Below are 21545 nucleotides of genomic sequence, written 5' to 3'. Positions count from 1 at the left end.
TAACGTCCTGAAAGACATTTTCAGGACACTATTGTTCAAAATAAGACCTTGACTTTGGCAGTGATGGATACAAATAAGAGGTAACTGGACCAGAAGAGGCATCGCTCAGCTTTTGACAGGTGGCAGAAGGATGAACAAGAATATGTTTGGGTGGGGGAGGGGAAGAAAAGAGAAGAAGTATTTAGAAATTAAGGATCCCATTGAAGACACCTAAACTGACTTAAGACAGAATATGGCTGTGTGTGTGTGTGCGTGTGTGCGCACGCGCGCGTGCACACACGCACACCAATCCTGGGGCTTCGTTTTAGGACCTCTCATTCAGCTTTTTAGCTCTGAAGCTGAACTGTAAGGAAAAAGATGCCCAGGCGCTGGTGACTCACAGCTGTAATCCTAGCTACTCAGGAGGCTGAGATCTGAGGATTAAGGTACAAAGCCAGCCGGGGCAGGAAAGTCCATGAGCCTCTTATCTCCACTAAACCACTAGAAAACTGCAAGTGGAGCTGTGGCTCAAGCAGTAGAGTGCTAGCCTTGAGCTGAAGAGCTGAGGGACAGCGCCTAGGTCCAGAGTTCAAGCTCCACGACAGACAAAAAAAAAAAAGACTAGGCAAGAGTTAAGAGGTTGGAAGGCCACCTTGTCAGTACTCAGAAAGCTGAGAACGGAACCCTAGAAAGGTCAAAAGAGATAAAGTAGGATAGATGTCTAAGTTGTGTCTAAGTTGCAGTCTTCACCCCCAACACAATAAGGGAGCTGGTTATTCAATATTTACACAAACTCTGTTTCTTGTCAATGATTGTAATGACAGAATAAATTGATATCTTGTTTTCTGCATATACTTATGGTAACCTTCCCTGTACTAAACTAAGTAAACAGGCTTGCTTATAGGAAGTTCTCAAGAGTCGGTAAGCTTTGACCCTCTGGATCCTGCTTTTTTACTCTCTTCTCTGTTCTAATTTCTTCAGTTCCAGGCTACAGGTAGCAACACACAGCTGGTCCTCTACCACTTAAACCATGCTTCCAGTTCTGGCTCTTTACAGTTAATTGGCAAGAATAGTCTCCTGGATCTCTTGGAGCTGTTTGCCCAGCCTGGATATGGACCCTGATCCTCAGATCTCAGACACCTAAGTAGTTAGGATTGTAGACATGAGCCACCAGCACCAAGTGGAACATGGTTTTTGAAGGGAACGTAGGTATAATCACTCAAATCACACAGTGGATTTTTCAAAGGATTACTGTCATCATGCAAAGGTGCTAGTGGACTACTGTATATAGTCTCATCGTTTTCTGAAAATCAGTTTCTTCTAAAGAGTCAGGAAGGGCTGGGAAGGTGGCTCAGTGGTAGAGCACTTGCCTTGCATGCATGAGGCCCTGGGTTCAATTCTTCAGCACCACATAAGAAAAAAGAAAAAAGCCGGAAATGGCGCTGTGGCTCAAGTGGTAGAGCACTAGCCTTGAGCTGAAGAGCTGAGGGACAGCGCCCAGGCCCAGCGTTCAGGCCCCATGACCGACAAAAAACAAAATAAAATATTTAAAAAATAAAAAAATAAAGAATCAGGAAACCGGTAAGAATTCTTTGAAACTAAAAATTGATATATAAAGTTGAAAAGCCATTAAGGCTGGGAGGGGGAGGGGTTGTCCTATAATAAGAACATTCTGAGATCACTTCTGAGTTATTCTCCTATATTCATCTTAATGAAAACTGAAAACTCACACCAAGGGTCAAAGAAAACAGGGGGGAAGATTGGGGGGAGGGAAAGGGGAACAGGGTGAGCATGTCCAAGATATCAACCAAAACTATGACAAGATTACCCAAAAAACCTGACAATATCTGGTGTGAAAGGGGAGGAAATCGTATTTTAGATGTAATGACCATGCCTGCTTCTCAAGAACGTAGGAACGAGCTGAAAGCTTGGAGAGAGTCATTATGAAAACGTGATGTGATTTTCTTAAAAGGAAAGTGATCAGCAGACATCCATTTCAGAGAAAACAGTGGGCTAGATGAGTCAGGCCAGCCCTCCTACTGAAAACAATTTAAAATATTCTTGAGAAAATACAGAAACATTTCTTCACAAGCACTTAAAAGTGAGCAAGAGAGTTAAGAAGCAGGAAAAGATAAGAAAGAATAATACAAAGCCAGTTTTCTGTTTGGGTTTTTTGTTTGTTTTGTATTTGTTTACTCTTTTTCTAGTACCAGGGTTTCAACTTTGGGCTTCACATTTGTCCAGATGGCACTCTACCACTTGAGCCACATCTCCAGCCTTGCTTTTTTTTTTTTAAGTTTTAGCAAGGATTTATTTTAGTAAACAGAGTTACAAGTAAGGAAAAATGGCCAGATGCCAGTGGGTATTGCTACTAACTACTTAGAAGACTGAGATCTGAGGATCATTGTTCAAAGCCAGCTTGGGCAGAAAAGTCTGTAAGACTCTTATCTCCAGTAAACTACCAAAGAAAGCCAGAAGTGGACCTGTGGTTCAAGTGATAGAGTACCAGCCTTAAGCAAAAGAAAGTCAGGGATGGTACTCAGGCCCTGAGTTCAATGCTCAGGACCAGGAAAAAAAAAAGTAGGGAGAAATGAAAAAAGGACAAAAAACATTTTTTTCCTGCTCCCCTATGCAAAAAATAAAGTAGTTAAAGATTCAAAACCAGCCCAGCTTTTTAGTAGTTATTTTGGAAATATCTTGGAGTCAAGCTGACTTTAATGTCTGGGCTGGCTCTAAACTGAGATCCTCTGGATCTCAGCTTCCTGGATAAGGAGGATTAAAGGTGTAAACCACTGACACCTGGCCAAAGCTGTTTTTAACAAGAGGCATTTGCTAAATCAAGATAGAAAAAGAAACTCAGGATTACACCCCCACACACACACCAAGACAGGTACACATTTTCATCCAATGTCCCAAAAAACTTCCCATTATCATTTTCCAAAGAAGGCCTGGGACATGGCTCAACTATAGAGCACCTGCCTGCCTAGTAAGTGTAAGGCACTAAATTCAAACCCGAGCACATTACAAAACAAAATTTTCAAGCCAGGCGTGGTGGCTCATGCCTGTAATCCTAGCCACGCAGGAGGCTGAGACCTGAGGATAGTGGTTCAAAGCCAGCCTGGGCAGGAAAGGCTATGAGATTCTTATCTCCAATAAACCACTCAGAAAACAGTAAGTGGCACCATGGCTCCAGTGGTAGAGCACTCACCTTGAGCTGAATAGCTGAGGAACAGCTCCCAGGCCCAGAGTTCAAGCCCCACCAAAAAAAAAAAATTCTCCCTACCATCCATCTCTCTCTCTCTCTCTCTCTCTCTCCCTCCCTCCCTCCCCCCCCCCTCTCTCTCTATATATATATATATATATAAACATATGGTTTCCCAGTTTAGCCGAAAATATACAGACACACAGGCACACACACACACACAAACACACACACACACACACACACACACACACACACACACACACATAACCAGGCACACAAAAGGAAACAAGCCCTGCGGAAAAAAGAAAAACAACAAAATACTCATCAAAAATACCAATAATCAAACAACTGTGCTTAGCACTGCTTTTTAGGAAATGAAAGACTGACTTGAAAATAAATGCACAAAATTTAAAAATTATTGAGTTAATTAAGCAAGTGTATTTATGAATGAACCAAACAGCATGTCTGCCATTTATATATATATATATATATATATATATATATATATATATATTATATATATATTTTTTTTTTAATTACTGAAATTAAAAACTCAGTAGGCAAGTAAAACAGCAGATTAGACAGAGCTAGGAGAGTTACCAAACAGGAAAACAAGGCAGCAGAAATTACTCAGAATGGAGCACAAAGAAACAGAAAAATGGGAAATATAAAAAAAGAACAAGTAAATTAGAGGTGATCTCACAGATGTCTAATCGAGTTCTCAAATGGAAAGACAAAAAAGGAAGAGACCACTTGAGACAGAATGACCATTAATTTCCTACAGTAAAAAAAAAAAAAAAATGATGCCAACCTCTTTGAAATCTCTATATGGCTCCAAGAATATAAAATAAAATATAGATACCTCAGCAAAACTTCAAAAGAATTAAAGTCAAAGTAAAACTTTAAAGAAAAAGAACAGATTAGTTTCAAAGCAAGCCGGTAAGACTACTAACAGTTGACTTCACAACCTCAATCAGGGAGGGATGTAGGAAGGTAACAGCCAACAGAGATGCTATTCCCTGTCAAACTCTTCAAGAATGAGAGTACAAGAGCTACATTTTCAGAATAACAGCAAGAAAGCTTGATACAGATCTTCAGTGAAAAAAAGTTTTCAGGGATATTCTTGGGATTTTTTTATTTCCTTTTTTTAAAATAACCTCTCCCTATGTCACCCAGATTGGTCTAAAAACTGGTACATAGCCGAGGCTGGGCCTTGAACTCAAGATTCTCCTATCTTAGCCTCTCAAGTACTGGGATTACAAGCACAACCATCACACCCAACTCTAATGATGTATTTTAGAACAAATGAAAAGATCCTGAGGTCTGAGACACAGGAAGAAAAAGAAAGTAAAGCATGTATAAAAACATAGCTACATCTAAATTTTCATGACTGACAGTGAAATACTAAAAAAGAAAAAAAGATATAATTGAAATACTTAATAACATTTTTTTTTACTTTAAACTTCAAAGCCACTCGTCAGGAAATAAAGACAGCATTTATACCAAACAGCCCTTTGGTATGGCAAGAAGCAGCCAGACATGCCTGGAAAGAGAGGAACCCCACACACAACTACAGGAGGTATGCCAGGGAAGATCAGAAGTGCCATTACCTTGATTTTCTCCTCGTAGTGCTGTTCTTTTTGTTTCAGGTGTACTTCTAGGTGCTGGGCGGAGACTTGAGCCTCTCGATGTTTCTCCTCCAGTTCCTGGACACAAAAGAATAGACAGTCAAACGTGCCAAGAGAAGAGCCCCAGAATGTTTGTTAGCCACTCAAAGGAAACAGGCACCACAGGTAACAAACAGCTGCTCCTCCGTTACTAGCTAAGACTGATGGGAAGGAAACCCCCACCAAGCTTGGCCCTGAGGTTTCTCTCTCTCACATACACATACACATACACACACACACACACACACACACACACACACCAACACACACATATACACACACAGTGGAAGGCTGTGAGGCTAGGATCAGAAGTATATCAGAAGTCAGACAGAAGGTAGCTGCTCAACTTGGCACAGAGAAACAAAGGAAAGAAGGTAACACTTCAGAGTTTAGTACAAGCACAAAGCCCCTGACCACTGTCTTGAGTCTCAGGCCTGTTTCACTGTTATGACAGCCTTAAATGAGAAAAGTAATTATGATAATAAACAGTATCTTGCATTTTCCTCATTCACAAAACTGTTGCTCAAGAACCCTAGCTAAGAGGGAATACTAACATTAAGATTCAGGCACTTTGAGGTTCAAAGTTTTCACTGACTGCTATGTGTGGAATGTGAATGTTGCAAAAGACATGTGTGATACAACTTTTGTATGAACTAATGCTAACGCAAGCCAACAGGAACACAAAATCATCGTCATAAGAATGGGAAATCCATGCATACATATTAGAGATGGAAAGAGAATCTGGAGCAATATTAGTAGCTCAAATTTAAGGTTCTCTTTAGTTCTTTCATTGTTAAGTTTTCTGCTTTTTCAACAAAATTGGAATTCATTTGGAAATTATACCAATTCATTTGTCAGCATATTATAAACTGAACTTTTAAAAGACGCATTCCATTCACCAGAGCATGCTCTGAACACACAGATCGCTGCATCTAAATTAATTCTTATGAATCTGGACCCATTAGTTAATTACCGATATCAAAAGTCATTACTCCAAGTTTTCATCTCTTTGCACTATTATGAAATTTTTCTTTGAAGTGGAAGTAATTATGGGAATTTTGAAGAATGAGGAAATTATACAGGATATGTCCATGGAATGGAGGCAAAAAAAAAACTTTAAAAAAAGGACGTTAAGAATCACGTGTACGTGAAATGTTAGTGATTAAGCTTTTGAAATTCTAGTCTGTAGACACAGGCTTTACTTGGGGTGGGGAGGGGGCGGAAATGGGACGAGATGGGACTAAAATGTTCAGTGTTAAGACCAGGTGCACAAAATCTACTGCAATCTATGTTTGGTCTTAAAACCAGAAGCACAAATCAACATCAATCTAACAGATGTGATATGGGAAAGTTGAATGTAAACAGGATTCTAATTAATAAAAACACTTTTTCAGGGCTTTATGTATGCTCACTAAAGGACTGCCTGTTTTGATTAACACCAAAGACTTGGGTATAATAAGAACCTCCAATTATCTGTTTGGAAAGTTCTTAGGAGAATAGCAAATATTTTCAGGGAAGTATCATTTGGGGGATCTGTTCCCCAGAATCATCATTATATAACAGTACTAAGGACCACTCTGCATCCTAAGCAAAGGGTTCTTGAGCAAAAGGCACCTTCAATTAGACAAAGTCACAACCACAAAGGCACTTGGGCAGTTGGCAAGATACATTCAGGCAAAGAAAGCACTTAATTTTCTTTTGGATTAAAAAAGAATCACTTGATATCATCTTTCCTTAGTTTCAGTCTTCATAAGATGGCACCAAAATGGAAATCAGAATCTAAAAATAGGTCCAAATAGCTGAGAAGCCTGAGATGGACAATTTCTGAAACCAAAATTTCTGGTCTATCTATGAATGGGAGTTTTAGAACACAGAAAAATCCAAGAATGTGGAAGTCTGGATTTCCACATTTTAATTACAAACAAACATTTGGAAAAGCAGATAGTCTAAAGTCTGACTGCTTGGTGGTTTGGCATTTTTTGTTGTTGTTGTCATTTTTTAAAAACATCTCTTTTTCTATATTGTGCTGGAACAACCCTGCAGTTGTGTTATGCAAATACCGCTGTTTGCTGCTACACTCCCAGCTCCTGGAACAGTGCCTGGCACATAGTAGAAGCTCATTAAATATTTGTTGAATGAATGAATGAACACATCACCGTTAAAACAGAGGAATACTTTGCAACCACAAGAGAGTTAACCACTTCGTTTGTATCAAGCAAGGGATAGACAGCAGTAGTGGGACCTAATTTTACTCATGATAAAAACTCCCATCCTTGACAACAGCCAAGAGAAACTTTGATGATAGAACAAGAGAACGGAGAGGGTAGACTAACAGTCATGCACTTGGCTTTGTGTGCAGACACATATACATATATAAAGACCAGGTACCAACGCAAAACATAACCAATTCCTCTTTTACCCATTTGTTCGAGACAATCCATATTCTTACTAGTCTACACAGAGAAATGCATCAAGGGTTGAACAATTCAGGTTGAGATGGGCTGGTTTAAACTGAGTAAGCGTAAAGTTGGCCATTCTTGAGTCATTCTTGAGGTTCTTGCCGGAACCCTGCTACTAAGAAGTGACGTGGAGAAAGAGATGGAGCAGCCTGTTCATTTCCTTACCTTCTTATATAATGGGGAGGAACAACTCAAAACTCTCCCAGGGATGGGACAAAAACGAGGTCATGCATGGACTTCAATCATCACTGAGTTTCTCAACCATGACAACAAAATTCTGACTTTAGGGCAGAGATCCAAGGAGACCCTTTCAAAGTTAACACCTTCCTTCCTAGTAGGTACAAAACTTGCAAGCAGTGTTTCCTTGATTACTTTGGTCATCAGAGCCTAAGAAGGTCTAGATGACTACAAACCTTAAAAAAAAAAAATACCCGCCACATCTAAGAAAAACTTTTTTTGTTTTAATTATAACAATAAAACCAACTGTAGCAGAGAGTGAGTGGGTGAACACAGATCTATGACAAATACTATTCTGAGAAAAACAATTCCGTCTGACTAATTCCTTTCTTCTCCAAAAGCAGGAATCTGGGGTTTGGGTCTAAAAATTCTAAACCTTTATGAGGTTGTAAATTGGTGACATGAAGTTACTCAGCCGTACAGAGCTCTGCTGAGAGAAAAATGTATATGCTCCTAAAAAATGTATAGAAAATGAAAAGATGCATGTTCTACTCAAAAAGAAAAAAGAAAGAAATGCCAGGTAGTAAGCAAAGAGAGCAAAAAAAAAAATTATATATATCTATATGATCGGATCTGTTACCAGTGCTGAAACAGCCAATATTTGGTCATTCATACTAGTCTACAACATGGCGCTCAACTGAAACCAGCTCTCTTAAACTCACCAACTCTGCAATAACTCCACCAGGAGTATTTACTTCTATCTCACCCCATTCCATTGGCAATCTCTAACCTGTTTATCTTTGGACTTTGCAACTTCTGTTCCTGCTCACCAGAATTTTATCAGCCATCTGCTGGATCTGTTGGGATTTTGTCTGGATGTCATCCTTCAGTCTGTTTTCTCTACGCTCCATGGTCTCTAGTCTCTTTACCTTGTTCTCCAGAGAATGGCGGCGTTCCTGTAGGTCGTGAATCAATCAGAGAGTTTTAATGGCGCAATACCACCTGCTTGGGAGGGAAAGAGCCCTCCAGAGGCATATGCTCAAATCGGGAAGAAAAGTTCTCGGCCACCTGAAGCAACAGTGAAGAAAAGAAGACTCTATAATTCAAGGGCTCAGCTGCGTCGATTCCGAGAGTGCATTCATTCATTCAAATATTTACCAAGCACCTACTATCTGCAAAGTACCATACTAGGCATCATGGGAAATAGAGGAAGATGACGTCATTCCCCAACCCTTGCAAAAGATAAGACAAATACAAAGAAAGACAACATATGTTAAAGGGCTGTAGGGGTGTGGACACGAAGAAAACAGGCGTGGGATGCTCTGGGAGGCAGAAAGGAGGACTTTCAACCAATAGCAGGGTGACACTGACGTGGGAGCATTGAAGAGGAAGGGTTTGGGAGAGTTTGGAGTGGGGAGGGTTGGAGAGGAGGGAGAAGAATGGTGTCCCACACAAAACAAAGCCCATTTGCAGAAACAGGGTGTGGTCAAGAGCCAGCACAAGCCCCAGGTAAAGCCTAGATTCGCCACTGGATGGGTTAGGGAGGAACAGGTAAAAGGCAGCAATGATAGAGCTTGTGGGTGAGACGGTTAGAGTTTCATGTGCCAGGCTCAAAGGTGCCCTTAAGATATACAAAACCGCCTGAAGGCTTTGGGAAGGGGCAAGGATACCTGGGGGGATCCAGGAGTCTTACACTGTGAGAGTTGAGAGGAAGCAAAGACCAAGAAACTGCTACATTTGCTGGACTGAAAAGGGCCTGCATTCTGAAGAAGGCTACAGAAGCAGCAAGGAGGGCGGAGGTAAGGGAATGAGGGGGAGAAACAGCATGTATTTATAGGACTGAGTGACTCACTGAGTGGCAGGGCCCAAGATCAAGGGGACGACGCCAAGGTCTCAAGCCCAGGGTGAGCAGAAGAAAGCTGGTGGCCCTGACCAATGTGAGGCACCAGAAGAGGGAGAAGACACCAAGGTCACCTGAAATCTGAAGCACCCAGGACTGTAGAGGAGCAGGGGAAACAGGGCCAGGAGTAGGGGGTAAGGACCGCTTTAAAGAGCCATGTGTGGGTAGAGTCACACCCAGACTTGTTGGAAAAAAATTGAAAGACTCAGCACTAGAATGGTGGAAACGATGATGTCACATCTGCTCTATAGAACAAACATCCCAGGCCAGGGATTGGCAGAAACCCCTAAAGAAGTGTCACTTTTTTTTTTTTACTCTATATTCATCTACTCAGCTTAAGTTGTACAATAAAAAAGCACTCGTGCTATGTTCAGTGTAACTGTATAAAAGGTTTCAACAACAACAACAACAAAGAATCTGAGGGAGAGAAGAGGCCCCAAAATATGGATCTGAGAGTCACTGTCACGTGGGTAAAAGGTACTGCCTTGAAAAATTAAACATTATTCACATGGTAGGAGGGACAGCAAGGCAAAACAGAGAGGAGGAGAAGAAGAGAGACTCGGAGATGCAGTTATAGTGAGCCTAAAAATATAAATTCTCCCAGATTAGTGAGGAGGCCAGAGGGAAACAGACAGCAAAGCTTCTGCTGAGACGTCAGTGGGCTTGGAGCGGCTGAGACAGATCTTTCTTCCCTCTGGGGGTGGGTGGAAAAGTTTCCAAGCCTGTCAAGTTTCAAAGGGATCTTCAGAAGGGAAGAAGTTTGGTCAAGCTTCTTTAACTGATGGTTTTCCGTTCCTTTCCCTTGGCACAACCAAGGTCAATCACAAGGTCACTTGGGGTGAGTCCATGGCAGGCTGGAGGCCCCGTGCTCACCTCCGCTTCTACAAGCTTCTTTTTTATGCCTTCTGAAGAATCTTCCCGGTTCTGCAGCTTCTCCAGCTCCCTCTCAGCCCGTTCCTTGGCCTGGCGGATATTCTGCAGCAGCTCGGTGGCCTCGGTGCTAGCTTTTACAGCCTTACGGGGGGACAAGAAGGACAAGATGGTAACAACAGTGTGCATGGACAAAGTAGGTCACCCTCGGTGTAGACTGCATCCATTTTTCAAAATACATAGCAGGAAAAAAACCTCACATATAAGCCTTCTTTTTTGTTGTGAATTTCACCTATACGAAGGGGCACTTTTTTAACACCACTGAATCTGGCATGCATCCTGTCATTGTTTAATGTATTTCTCTTTGTTGGACTACAAAAAAAAAAAAACCAGTGGCATCTCCACCACCATACAATATAGCTAATCAGACCAAAAAATTGTAGATGGATTGGTCCAACGACAAATTAACATTGCTACCTCTGACCACTTACTTTCTTATTTGAATGATCTCATTTGCTAAGTTTCCTATGGAGAATATTCACAACTTTTACCAGAAGAAAACAAAATAAAAACCTACAGTTATAATTATTTTTAAGTAAAAACTTCGCATGGGAGCATTATAGTCATAGTTTGTGATCATTCACAAATCCACCATCACAGAAAAAAACAACCCAGCTAACCTGATGGACTTCAGAGTTACTCATTGGGTCTTAAGTACACTACCAGCTAATAGCACTGAAAGATCAGACTATGTGAGGCCACCAGCCTCACATGTATTTGCTTTCATTAAAATCTTAAAAAAGGTCTGAGAAGGTGGCTTAGTGGTAGAATGCTTGCCTAGCATGCATGCATGAAGCCCTGGATTCGGTTCCTTAGTACCACATACACAGAAAAAGCCGGAAGTGGCGCTGTGGCTCAAATGGTAGAGTACTAGCCTTGAGCAAAAGAAGGTCAGGGACAGTGTCCAGGCCCTGAGTTCAAGCGCCAGGACTGGCAAAACAAAAAACAAAAAACAAACAAACAAAAAAACAAGAATAAAATCTTAAAAAGGAGAAACTGTAAAAAAATAAAAAAATAAAAAAAACTTTCAGTTCTTGTTATTTTGTCAATTGTATCTTAATAAAGCTGGGGAAGAAAAGTCAGGAAACAGTATTAAAAATAAAAATAGAAGCAGGGCCATTAGTAAAAAAATTTGCAAGAAATTGGATATCAAACCCACCCATCTTCTGCCATCATGACTCTGAGGGTCTCCCAACTATTCTCCGGGACTCCATGCGGGGACACCAGGTCCCCTGAAATACAAGGAACCACCTCTTGGGCTCTCTCATAGCATATTAGAACTTTTTACTTGGGAGTCTCACACAGCTTGGGTTTTAAAAAGGAAACACTGTGGACGTGTCTCAAACACACACACACACACACACACACACACACACACACACACACACACACACACACACACACACACACACACACACACACACACACACACACACACACACACACACACACACACACACACACACACACACACACTCAGAACCCTGATATTTTCAGGTAATCACTCCCTCCCCCCCTCCATTTTCCTCAGCACTGAGGTGACTAATTCTGTTTCTCTCATTTTTGATGTTCCAGGAAAGAAGCAAAGAAAGGGATGTGGAAATAGGTGGGGGGTGGGTCCCCCCAAAATCACCTCAGGCTTACCTTCTCCAGCTTCTCCTGGAGCTCCTGGATTTTGAGCTGCTGCTCAGCATTCACCTATCATTGACACACCAGGAAATAAGGCGAAAGGCCAATCAGCATCACACCTCACATCTCGCTGCATTTACTGCAGTCCTACTTCTTACAAGTTCCCATGGGGGTCCTTGGGGTTTGTTTTCTAAACAACTAATGGCAAGAAAGAACCCAACTGGCCTACCAGAAGCTCTGACATCTCAGGGCAAAGCTCCATGTCAGTCTATTTTTTTTCTCTCCTAGAACCAGCAACACAGAAATTTCAAATACCCTGATAACAGTCAAAAATTTCAGGGAGAATAAAGGGTGAAGAAAAGTGAACACGGTCAAAACAGTTTATGGGCACGTGTGAAAAATGGAATAAGGGAATTTGATGAGACAGGTTTGGGAAGGGAGAGGGGGAAGAAGGAAATAAGAAAGAGAAGGGAAGAAGCAGAAGGATGGAGACACTGCTTATGAAGCACTGTATACAGAAATGGACATATTCAAATGAAATTTCCTTGTACCCAGCAAACTGATTTTAGAATTTCCATGTTTTAATTCGGAGCTACATACTACAACGGGGAGATATAACCACTGCATATACATGCTCTGAGGGGATGCAACCGAGAAAGAAGTATCTTAGTTCTCTTTCAGAACTATCACATGGAAAGGTGGACGATCACAGTAAAACTAAAAGTCAGGTGTCTCTGGCTCATGCCTGTAAGCCTAGCTTCACAGAAGGCTGAGACCTGGAGGATCAAGATTTGAGGCCATTTGGGGCAGAAAAGTTCACTAGATTCCATCTCACAAAATAATTAGCAAAAAAAAGCATGGCTAGAGGTGTGGTTCAGTGGTAGAGTCCGGCCCAAGACCCTAAGTTCAAACCTCAGTTCTGCAAATAGAAAAAAAAAATTAAGGAAAAAAAAATCTGGAAAGGCTGATGTTTGAGCTGGATTCAGTCCACAGCAAATAATAATAATAATAATAATAATAATAATAATAATAATAATAATAATAATAAATAATTTAATAAACCTAAAAGAGTTCTCAAGCCATTGTGAAAGACCTCTTAGTTAGACTCCCACTGATAGTAATACTTTAATATGCAGATGGGTGCAGTAGCTCAAGCCTATAATCCTAGCTACTTGGGAGACAGAGATCAGCAGATCACAGCTGAAGGCCAACCAGGGCTTAAAAGTTCATGAGACTCCATCTCAATCAATAGCTCCGTGTAGTGGTGCTTGCCTGCCATTCCATATACAGCAGAAGCACAATGGCTTGGCACAGTGGTGCACGCCTGTCATCCTAGCTATGAGAAATAGGAGATATAGGACAGAAAATAGAAAATTTTATGCTCAAGCCAGCGTGGGCATAGAGTGAGACCTTATCTCAAATATTAACCAAGAAGAGGTAGAACACATGCCTCCCAAGAGTGAGGTCTTGAGTTCAAATCTCAGTATTACCCAAAAAAAGTTTATACTAGGATCAGGTGCAGCTACTTGGGAGAAGAAATAAAGAGGATTATGGTTCAAGCCCAGCTAGAGCTGAGAAAAAAAAAAAATGACATCAAGAACCTATTTCTTAACAAGCTAGTGAAATAGTCAAGGGAGGCAGAGGTAGGCTGACTGATCTGCCACTAACCTTGAGCAAAAGTAAGAACTTACCAGAAAAAAAATAACTAGAACAAAAGGCCGGGGGTGTAGCTCAAATGGGAGAATGCCTGCCTACAAGTGCAAAGCCCTGAGTTCAAACCCCAGAACCACACCTCCCCCTTCTAATCTATCTCAAAAACCAAAAACAATCAATGGGAAACATACCTTCTCCAGTTTGGAATATTCTCCTACTTCAGGCTTCCCTTGATCCTTTGCCTGTAAATAATAAAAGATATAATATTTAGAAAATGCCAACACCCCAGAAGTCTTACAGATATTTGTACTTTCTCTGTGTGACTGAAACAGTAACAATAGCAGTGAATGTTATTTTCTTGCCAGACACAAAGACCAGGAGCTTCCTATGACATCCCTAAAACCTACATTTATTTGTTAAGCTAGTGGGGCCCTGGCATCTTGGGAAGATGATCCGTACTTGTGCTCTACCTTTAACAGTTTATGCTGACATTCTGTTGCCTTCCGCTTGAATTCTTCAGCAGCGAGCCGAGATTCTCTGAGCTCAGATTCATAGAGATCACTCCGTCTTCTGGCGGAGACCAGGTCCTCTTCCAACTGGTTCATCATCAGCCTCATCTCTTCCACCTGAGCCTGGTACTCCTACAGGACAGGCAAAGGAAGCAGATGAGCTCTGCACCTCAGGGCAGACAGGGTGGTTAGGATGCATGGATAAGCAACCACAGGAAAAGAGGCATGCAGGGAGAAGATGGGTCAAGAGATCTGGAAAGAGACACCATGGTGGCAAAGGGGAAGGGGTGTCAGGGGACAAGAAGAAAGAATATTACATCTTTAAGTTGTTTCAATATAGAAGCTGGTTCTTAAGTCCACCTGGAGTGCACATGCAGAGAGGAAGATCCTCTGAGCAAATGCCAACACACACTATGCCTAAAGTCACAACACAGGAGCAGCCTGCGAGCTGCACTTTAAACACAGATAAACTGCTTACGTGTGCTCCTCCTCCTCCAAGGGTAATCATTTCTACAGATTTGTCCTTCGCAAGTCATGAGCTCCTAATACAATTAGATATGGTGCGAGTTTTGAAATTAACCTTTCAGACAGCGCTAGAGGGTAATTGGAAATCTCAGTGGAATGCATCCAGAGACAGTGGAACTCATCATTGTCAGTTTCTCACCATTAATTTTTCCGGGCCCCAAACTGAAGGATGAACTCCACATTGCTTCTGTAATTCAAGTCACCCTCAGATTTAGAAGAGCTACAGAACACTGGCTCAGGGCAACATAACTTGCAAGAAAAATTCCCAGAGAAGAATCTTGGCTCCTGGCAACAAACCCCTTAAATGTGAGACAAACCTCTTTTTTTTTTTTAATTCTTTTGCCCAAAATGAATGTCTAAAATCCAAACAGAACTCTGAATCAAGATTTTTTTTTTTTCCTCCTGAAGCAATTTACCAGCAGAAATGGGCAATGGCTTTGGAAGTGTTTGGACCAAAGGACAAATACATTCATCAATAGTAAAATCAAGGCCAGGTATGAGGAAGAATAAACAAATATTTATGTATTCAAGGTGACTAAATTGGAAGGGATGAAAAAAATCCAGTCAAGATTGCTTTGGGCATTCATAATACTCAATAACATCTCTAAAATCCGTTCCCCAAGGGATAACTAATAAGATATCAATTCAGCATTTTTATTATTTTTTTAGACAAGGTCTAAAGCCCAGGCTGGCCTTAGACTCACAATTCTCCTGCCTCTGCCCCGCCAAGTACTGGTATTATATGTATGAGCCACCACACTCAGAAAAGTAAGGATTTTTGTTTTGTTTTGTTTTGTTTTTTAGGCAGTAAGTTGAAGTTTAAGCTTTTTTAAAATAACAGGGTATCAGTAAAACATTCATCTCCTTGTAGCAGGTGCTATTCCAGCATGCACTAGTGGGGAGCTAGTCTTCTGACACAATGGTTTTCATGTAACCATGGACTCCCTGGATCACTGGTAGCTGGGAAAAGAAAAAAGGATGACCCTGAGATGGAGCTTACAAGTTCTCGTTTCACACCTCATGCCCAACCGCACACTGTCAGTAAAGGCCAACCTGAGGAAAATGGGCACAAAGGGTTCCCTGAGTGGTATACCCTTAAGCAGGTGATGTTAGATGAGAGACAAAGACCAAACATCTCCATAACTGTTCACGATCATCTGGACGTCTAGAGACTGAAAATACATCCCTCACTTGGGCTTACTCGAGACCCTCCTCAGCCAGGTCACAGTAAGACTTGCATAGATCATGGTACTGGGCCTTCCATACATACATACATACATGCATGCATGCATGCATACAAAATTTTTATTTTGTGGTTAGATTCATATAAATTAGCTATAAAAGCAATCTTTGACTGAACAGCTCAATTTTATACACTGGATATAAGAAAAACTTAAGCTGCATGTTTAATGGTGGTGCACACCTGCACTACCAGAAGAGGGGGAGAAGGGGCTGAGAGGCACAAGAATTACAAGTCTGAATCCAATCTAGACCTAGTGAAACCTTGTTTCCAAAAAAAAAAAAAGTTAAGCATTGGAGGTTTATGCATATAATCCTAGCTATTCATCAAGCTGAGATCCAAGGGATCATGGTTCAATATCAGCCAGGACAGAAAAGTCCACAAGACTCCATCTCCAAAATAACCAGCAAAAATCAGAGTTGGAAGCATGTCTCAAGTGGTACAGCACCAGCCACGCAAGCAAGGGCAAGGCCTTGAGTACAATCCCTGGTACGAGAGATGGAATGGGTGGGTGGGTAAAGAGACAGAAAACATTTTTTTTCAACTTTGTATCACCATAAAAATACACTGTTCCATTATCTCCAACACTGCTATGCCTAACAAAACAGCTAGCCATGCCCACTAGCATGATCCCCAAACTTGGGAAGGCAGCAAAGGGCCAAAAGAAGGTCTTGGGCATCTTTTATTCTCAAGTTCCTTTTTGTTCTTGAACTTACAACAAGAAGGAGGCTATGTAATTTTTGTGCTTTGTCAAGAGCAAGCATGGGGCATCTATCCCTTGCATCCTACCCTACCATCTCCCTATCGTGAACCATCACCACCCAAGCAGAAGAAGGTGAGCATCACTTAACATTCCTGTCAGTTCTCGGAGCTCCTGGGCACCCGGCCTGCTGTAGGCAGCAGAAAGAATTCTAACTCGTTTGCTGATCTGTTTGATGGAGACTTCAAGGAAATCCTTACAAAAAAAACTCAAAGCAAAGCAAATCCCTGCTTCAGAAGAAAGGTAAGTGAAGACGATCAGGTCTGTGTCCACACATAAGCTGAGAGAGAGCTGGTCTGTGTCAGCAGGGAATGACCTGTGGGCAGATGCTGAGAGGCAAGAAGGAGAAACCAGGGACCACTTTCCCATACATCGAAAGCAAGGCCGAATGCAGCTTCAGAAATAGGGGGAGGAAGAAGAAGGCAGAATCCTATTAACCCAGGAAACCCTAACACAGACATGACTTCTGAGTTACCTACAATCTGTTTCCTTTCCTGAGAAGAATCAACGAGGAAGTGGTGCTGTGGCTTAAGTGGTAGACAGCGTGCCTTGAGCTGAAGAGCTCAGGACCGTGTCCAGGCCCAGAGTTCAAGCCCCACAACCAACAAAAAAGGAAGGAGGAGGAGGAGGAGGAGGAAGAGGAGGAGGACGAGGAGGAGGACAAGGACGAGGAGGAGGAGGAGGAGGAGGAGGACAAGGAGGAGGAGGACGAGGAGAACGAGGAGGAGGAAGATGAGGAGGAGGAGGAGGAAGAAGAAGAAGAAGCATCAATGATTCTTCCGAGCGACAGATGAAGTTCACTATCCCAGGAGACCTAAAAGACTATTTTTCATTTTAAATCAAATCCAAACACTTGATGAGGAGTAGCTAGGTAAAAACAAAATATTAAAAAAATGCAAACAGTTGTACAAAAAAATAGCTTTGGAAAGGGAAGAAGAGAAATGAATCCCAAATCTGGGACAGATCAACATGCTGAAAACCAAAGACTACACGTTCACTGTGAGCATTAAAAGCTTTCTTCTGATCCACACACCTTCTGCTCCCACAAAATATGCCACAGGTCATTTATATAGACAGGTATATGTATAGAGAGGTATATTAACGTATACCTCTCTATATAAATATATCCTCCTTCCAAAGAAAAATAAAATCCCAAACAAAAATTACACCCCCGCCTACCCCCCACCAAAAGTGGAACTTTGATCAGTCATTAAATCTAAAAGTCCACATGCCTGCCAACTATGATATGAATCATAAAACACATCACTTTTGAATTTGACCATCGGCATCTATCTTTTTCAAAATGTCCTGTTAATTCTATTTTCCTGGAACTTCGTGGACACCAGCTGCTCCCTCTGGTGGCTGAACCAAGCTTTCTTTCATTTCCCTGAGCATCCCCCCGAGGATGTCCCGGAAAAAGTAAATCTCCAAACACATTGAACTCAAGAGAGAAGGCGGCTCCCGCCTCCTGAAACTTTTAGGATGAAGAACTGTTGATAAAAAGGCACATGAGTCACCTGTCAAAGCAGATTGCTCAAAGCCTGCGCGTGCCCTTCGAAATCTCTCAATACTGTTCAGAGACCTGAGGATTTGTTTGCAAAGTTTCCTAGGCACATTTATTTATAATGCTCTTATCAAGAGAAAGCTTGAAGGATATTAACCCCTCAAGGATATTAACTTATCAAGCAGAAGGATATTAAACCCATTATTTTAAAATGATATGGTGATTCATTCAGTATACCAACAAGCCCTCCTTCTCTGTGAGAAAAATCACTCTTCTCTCTTTGAAAGAGTAACTAATGGAGTGCTATGTGCAGGAGTTCCTTGCTTTCAGGCCACCCAGATGGCTACGTCGGTGCTATCCAGAGAGAAACATGCTCATTTCCATCAACGTACCCATTAGATTTTCTGGAGTGAATGAGAGTTGCCTGGCAGCTGATAAATTCTGCTCTCCAATTACTCACTGCCATCTCTTCATTAAAGTTTCTATTTACAGTCTCTTCAAAAGACAGGAAAAAAAAAAAGCCATACTAAAAAGGAAACAATGAGGCAATATACAAATGAGCCATCTAAAAAGAAAGCCGAGAGAGAGAGAGAGAGAGAGAGAGAGAGAGAGAGAGAGAGAGAGAGAATAAGAGTGGGACTTTGAAAGGTCTCGATTCTTTTTTCTGAATGCACAGGAGACAAGCTTTCTGTACTCATATATGCTGTGTTAATTCTGACTTGGCCTGAAAGGCTCAAACTTTTCTCCTAGGGTATTTTCTTTTTGTGCAGGTCCTAGGTCTTGAACTCAGGGTCGAAGCACTGTCTCTGAGCTTTTGTGCTTGAGACCAGTGCTCTAAACACTTTGAGCCACAGTGACACTTCCAGCTTTTTGGTAGTTAATTGGAGATAAGTCTCATGGACTTTCCTGCATGGGCTGGCTTTGAACAATGATCTTCACTCAGTCTTACCTTCCTGAGTAGCTAGGATTACAGGCATGAGCCACTGTTGCCCAGCTCTGGGGTATTTCTTCATAGACATAATGCTACGAATGAGCCTGGACTCTCTCAACATTTTTTTTTTCAGTTGGTCATGGGACCTGAACTCTGGGCCTGGGCACTGTCCCTCAGCTCTTCAGTTCATGGCTAATGCTCTACCATTTGAGCTACAGCACCACTTCCAGCTTTTTCTGCTTATGCGGTACTGAGGAATGGAACCCAGGGACCCATGCATGCAAGGCAAGCGCTCTACCACTGAGCCACCTTCCCAGCCCCTCTCTCAACATTTTAAAACTGCATCTGAAGAATTAGAATACTTAATTTTTGTGTGCCAATCTAAAGCAGGGCTTGACAACCTTTTTCTATAAAAAGCCAGAAAGTAAGCAGTCTCAGCTCTGCAGGCCATACCTGCTCAGTGACAAGCGTCCCCTTGTGCTTCCATAATGGGAAAGGGGCCATGAAAAATACAGTAATAAATAAACATGGCTGCACTCCGAGAGACCATTACCTATGCAAACTAAAATTGGAATTTTATACAATTTTCGCATCACAAAATATCATTTTCCTCTTGATTTTCTACAGCCATTAAAAAGATTTTTTTGAGGCATTCTTACAAACCACAGAAAACAGGTGGTAAGCCAGATCTGTCCCACAGGCTGAAGCCTTCCCACCCTTGCTCTCTAAATTGACTTTGTTGTTGCTCTGGGGTTTGAACTCATGGCTTGATGCTTGCTAGACAGGCTCTCTACTACTTAAGCCATACCTCCAACCCTTTTGTGTTCTAATAGTTTTAAGAGAGGTTCCAATCTTCTGCCTGAGTCAGGCTGGACAGCAATCCTCCTGTTTATGCTTCCTGCCACAGGTGTGATGACAGGTGTGTTAGCAGCATGCCTAGCTTTTCTGTTGGAATGGTCTTGTGAACTTTCATTTCCTAGGTTGGTCTAAAAAATCACAATCTTGTCAAGCTCTGCCATGTAGCTGAGATGACAAGTAAGCACCACCATGTTCAGCTATTGGTTGAGATTGGGGGTTGGGGGAGGGGGAGAGACAGGGAGTGTCTCATGAGCTTTTATCCCCAGGCTGACCTTGAACTACAATCATCCCAATCTCTACCTCCCATAAAGCTGGGATTATAGGAAGGAGCCGCTGGGATTATAGGAAGGAGCCGCTGGGATTATAGGAAGGAGCCGCCTGTCCTCAGTCTCAATCAATGCCGTCGCTAACAAACAGAAGATATTACAGGGATGTGGATTTCAAAAGGAGCCGAGACAGACAATCTCTGTATGATGTAGATAAATGATGGAAATCTAAAGTTGCCAAATGACCAACATAGCTTTTTTGCTTCCCCTCCTCAGTCCCTGTCTTCCTTACCTTTACCCTTCTCTCTCCCAACCAGGCCTGAAATGAGAGGTCTGAGCTGGCTGCCTGGCTGCTCTGATTGGGACATGCTGTCATACCTGCTCTTTGATCTCCTGGAGCTTCCGGCTCTGCTCTCTGATGTCATGGAGGAGCTGCAGGGCTTTGTCATCCTCCTGGGACACCTCCATCCGTGCTTGCTCCAAACTTCGCTTTAAGCTCTGTAGAAAGCAAATGCATTTAATAGGGATGCACCGTGAATCCTGCTCTGGTTGAAAAGATTCATTAAGAGAGCTGCACGCTTCTTCGCAGACACCAGGATGGTTTCAGGTGACAGACCGAAGTTGACAACTTCCAGCTGGTTGCCGATTTCCAATTTTCATCCTGTAAAACCCCTTTGGTGCAAGCAAACGTCATCACAAGCTTTTTGTGACCTTATGGAGCCGGCCTGACGAGTCATCCATCCACCATCTCCCTGTCCTCCATGATACTTACTTGTATGATTAGGACCAAAAAAGTCATTAAGATCCATTAGCCATTTAGAATCTCCATCAGGATCACTATCTGGCCTTCCCTGGAAGATCAATAATTTAAGGACTCTCAAAGATATGTCCTCCTTTCAAAGTAGCCAACAACTTCATCTTCTAGATAGGTGCTACATAAAAGAGCCGAGTGGGCTATCTCTTATCTCCTGCCTCGTGTTTCCTGGACACCTATTCTCCATAAGCTTCCCTCAAGTGCTTCAATGGCACTGAAATATGTATCTGAAAAACACAGCTGAATAACTTCACCCACCACTGAAAGGCAGCCAAGTCTGGAATGGAAACATAGCAGTTATTCTTAATCAGCCCGGTTCTATAGATTTCTCTCTCCCTTGAGGAGAGAAAAGGAAAAAAGAAAAAAAAAAAAAACCTTCATAAATGTGTGATTCAACTTCTTAAGACGGTTTAATTGGGCACATTAAAAAAAAACACCTGAATGAAAAATCTCACGAGACAATGGAGAAGACAGTCTACTCTTGTGAAGGAAAGAAAAAAAAAAAATAAATGAAAGTCACATGGTAAATAATGACAAGA

At 41.9% G+C, this 21545-nt stretch overlaps 1 protein-coding gene across 3 annotated transcripts in view; it reads right to left on the bottom strand.

Moving 5' to 3' along the window:
• Positions 1 to 21545, bottom strand: part of LOC138829862 (citron Rho-interacting kinase) — a 162294-nt gene that overhangs the window by 65135 nt on the left and 75614 nt on the right. For all 3 annotated transcript variants that reach the window (XM_070026426.1, XM_070026424.1, XM_070026425.1), the window contains 7 exons: positions 20571 to 20690; positions 14070 to 14240; positions 13791 to 13841; positions 11962 to 12015; positions 10261 to 10401; positions 8318 to 8443; positions 4795 to 4890 (listed from right to left, as the gene is read on the bottom strand). In XM_070026426.1, coding sequence (XP_069882527.1) covers positions 4795 to 4890; positions 8318 to 8443; positions 10261 to 10401; positions 11962 to 12015; positions 13791 to 13841; positions 14070 to 14240; positions 20571 to 20690 — 759 coding nt within the window. The remainder of the gene's footprint in view (positions 1 to 4794; positions 4891 to 8317; positions 8444 to 10260; positions 10402 to 11961; positions 12016 to 13790; positions 13842 to 14069; positions 14241 to 20570; positions 20691 to 21545) is intronic.

The sequence above is a fragment of the Dipodomys merriami genome, unplaced genomic scaffold (assembly GCF_024711535.1).
Source record: "Dipodomys merriami isolate MVZ:Mamm:240054 unplaced genomic scaffold, mDipMer1.0.p SCAF_177, whole genome shotgun sequence".
Lineage (NCBI taxonomy): Eukaryota > Metazoa > Chordata > Mammalia > Rodentia > Heteromyidae > Dipodomys > Dipodomys merriami.
This window is presented reverse-complemented; position numbering and strand designations above follow the sequence as displayed.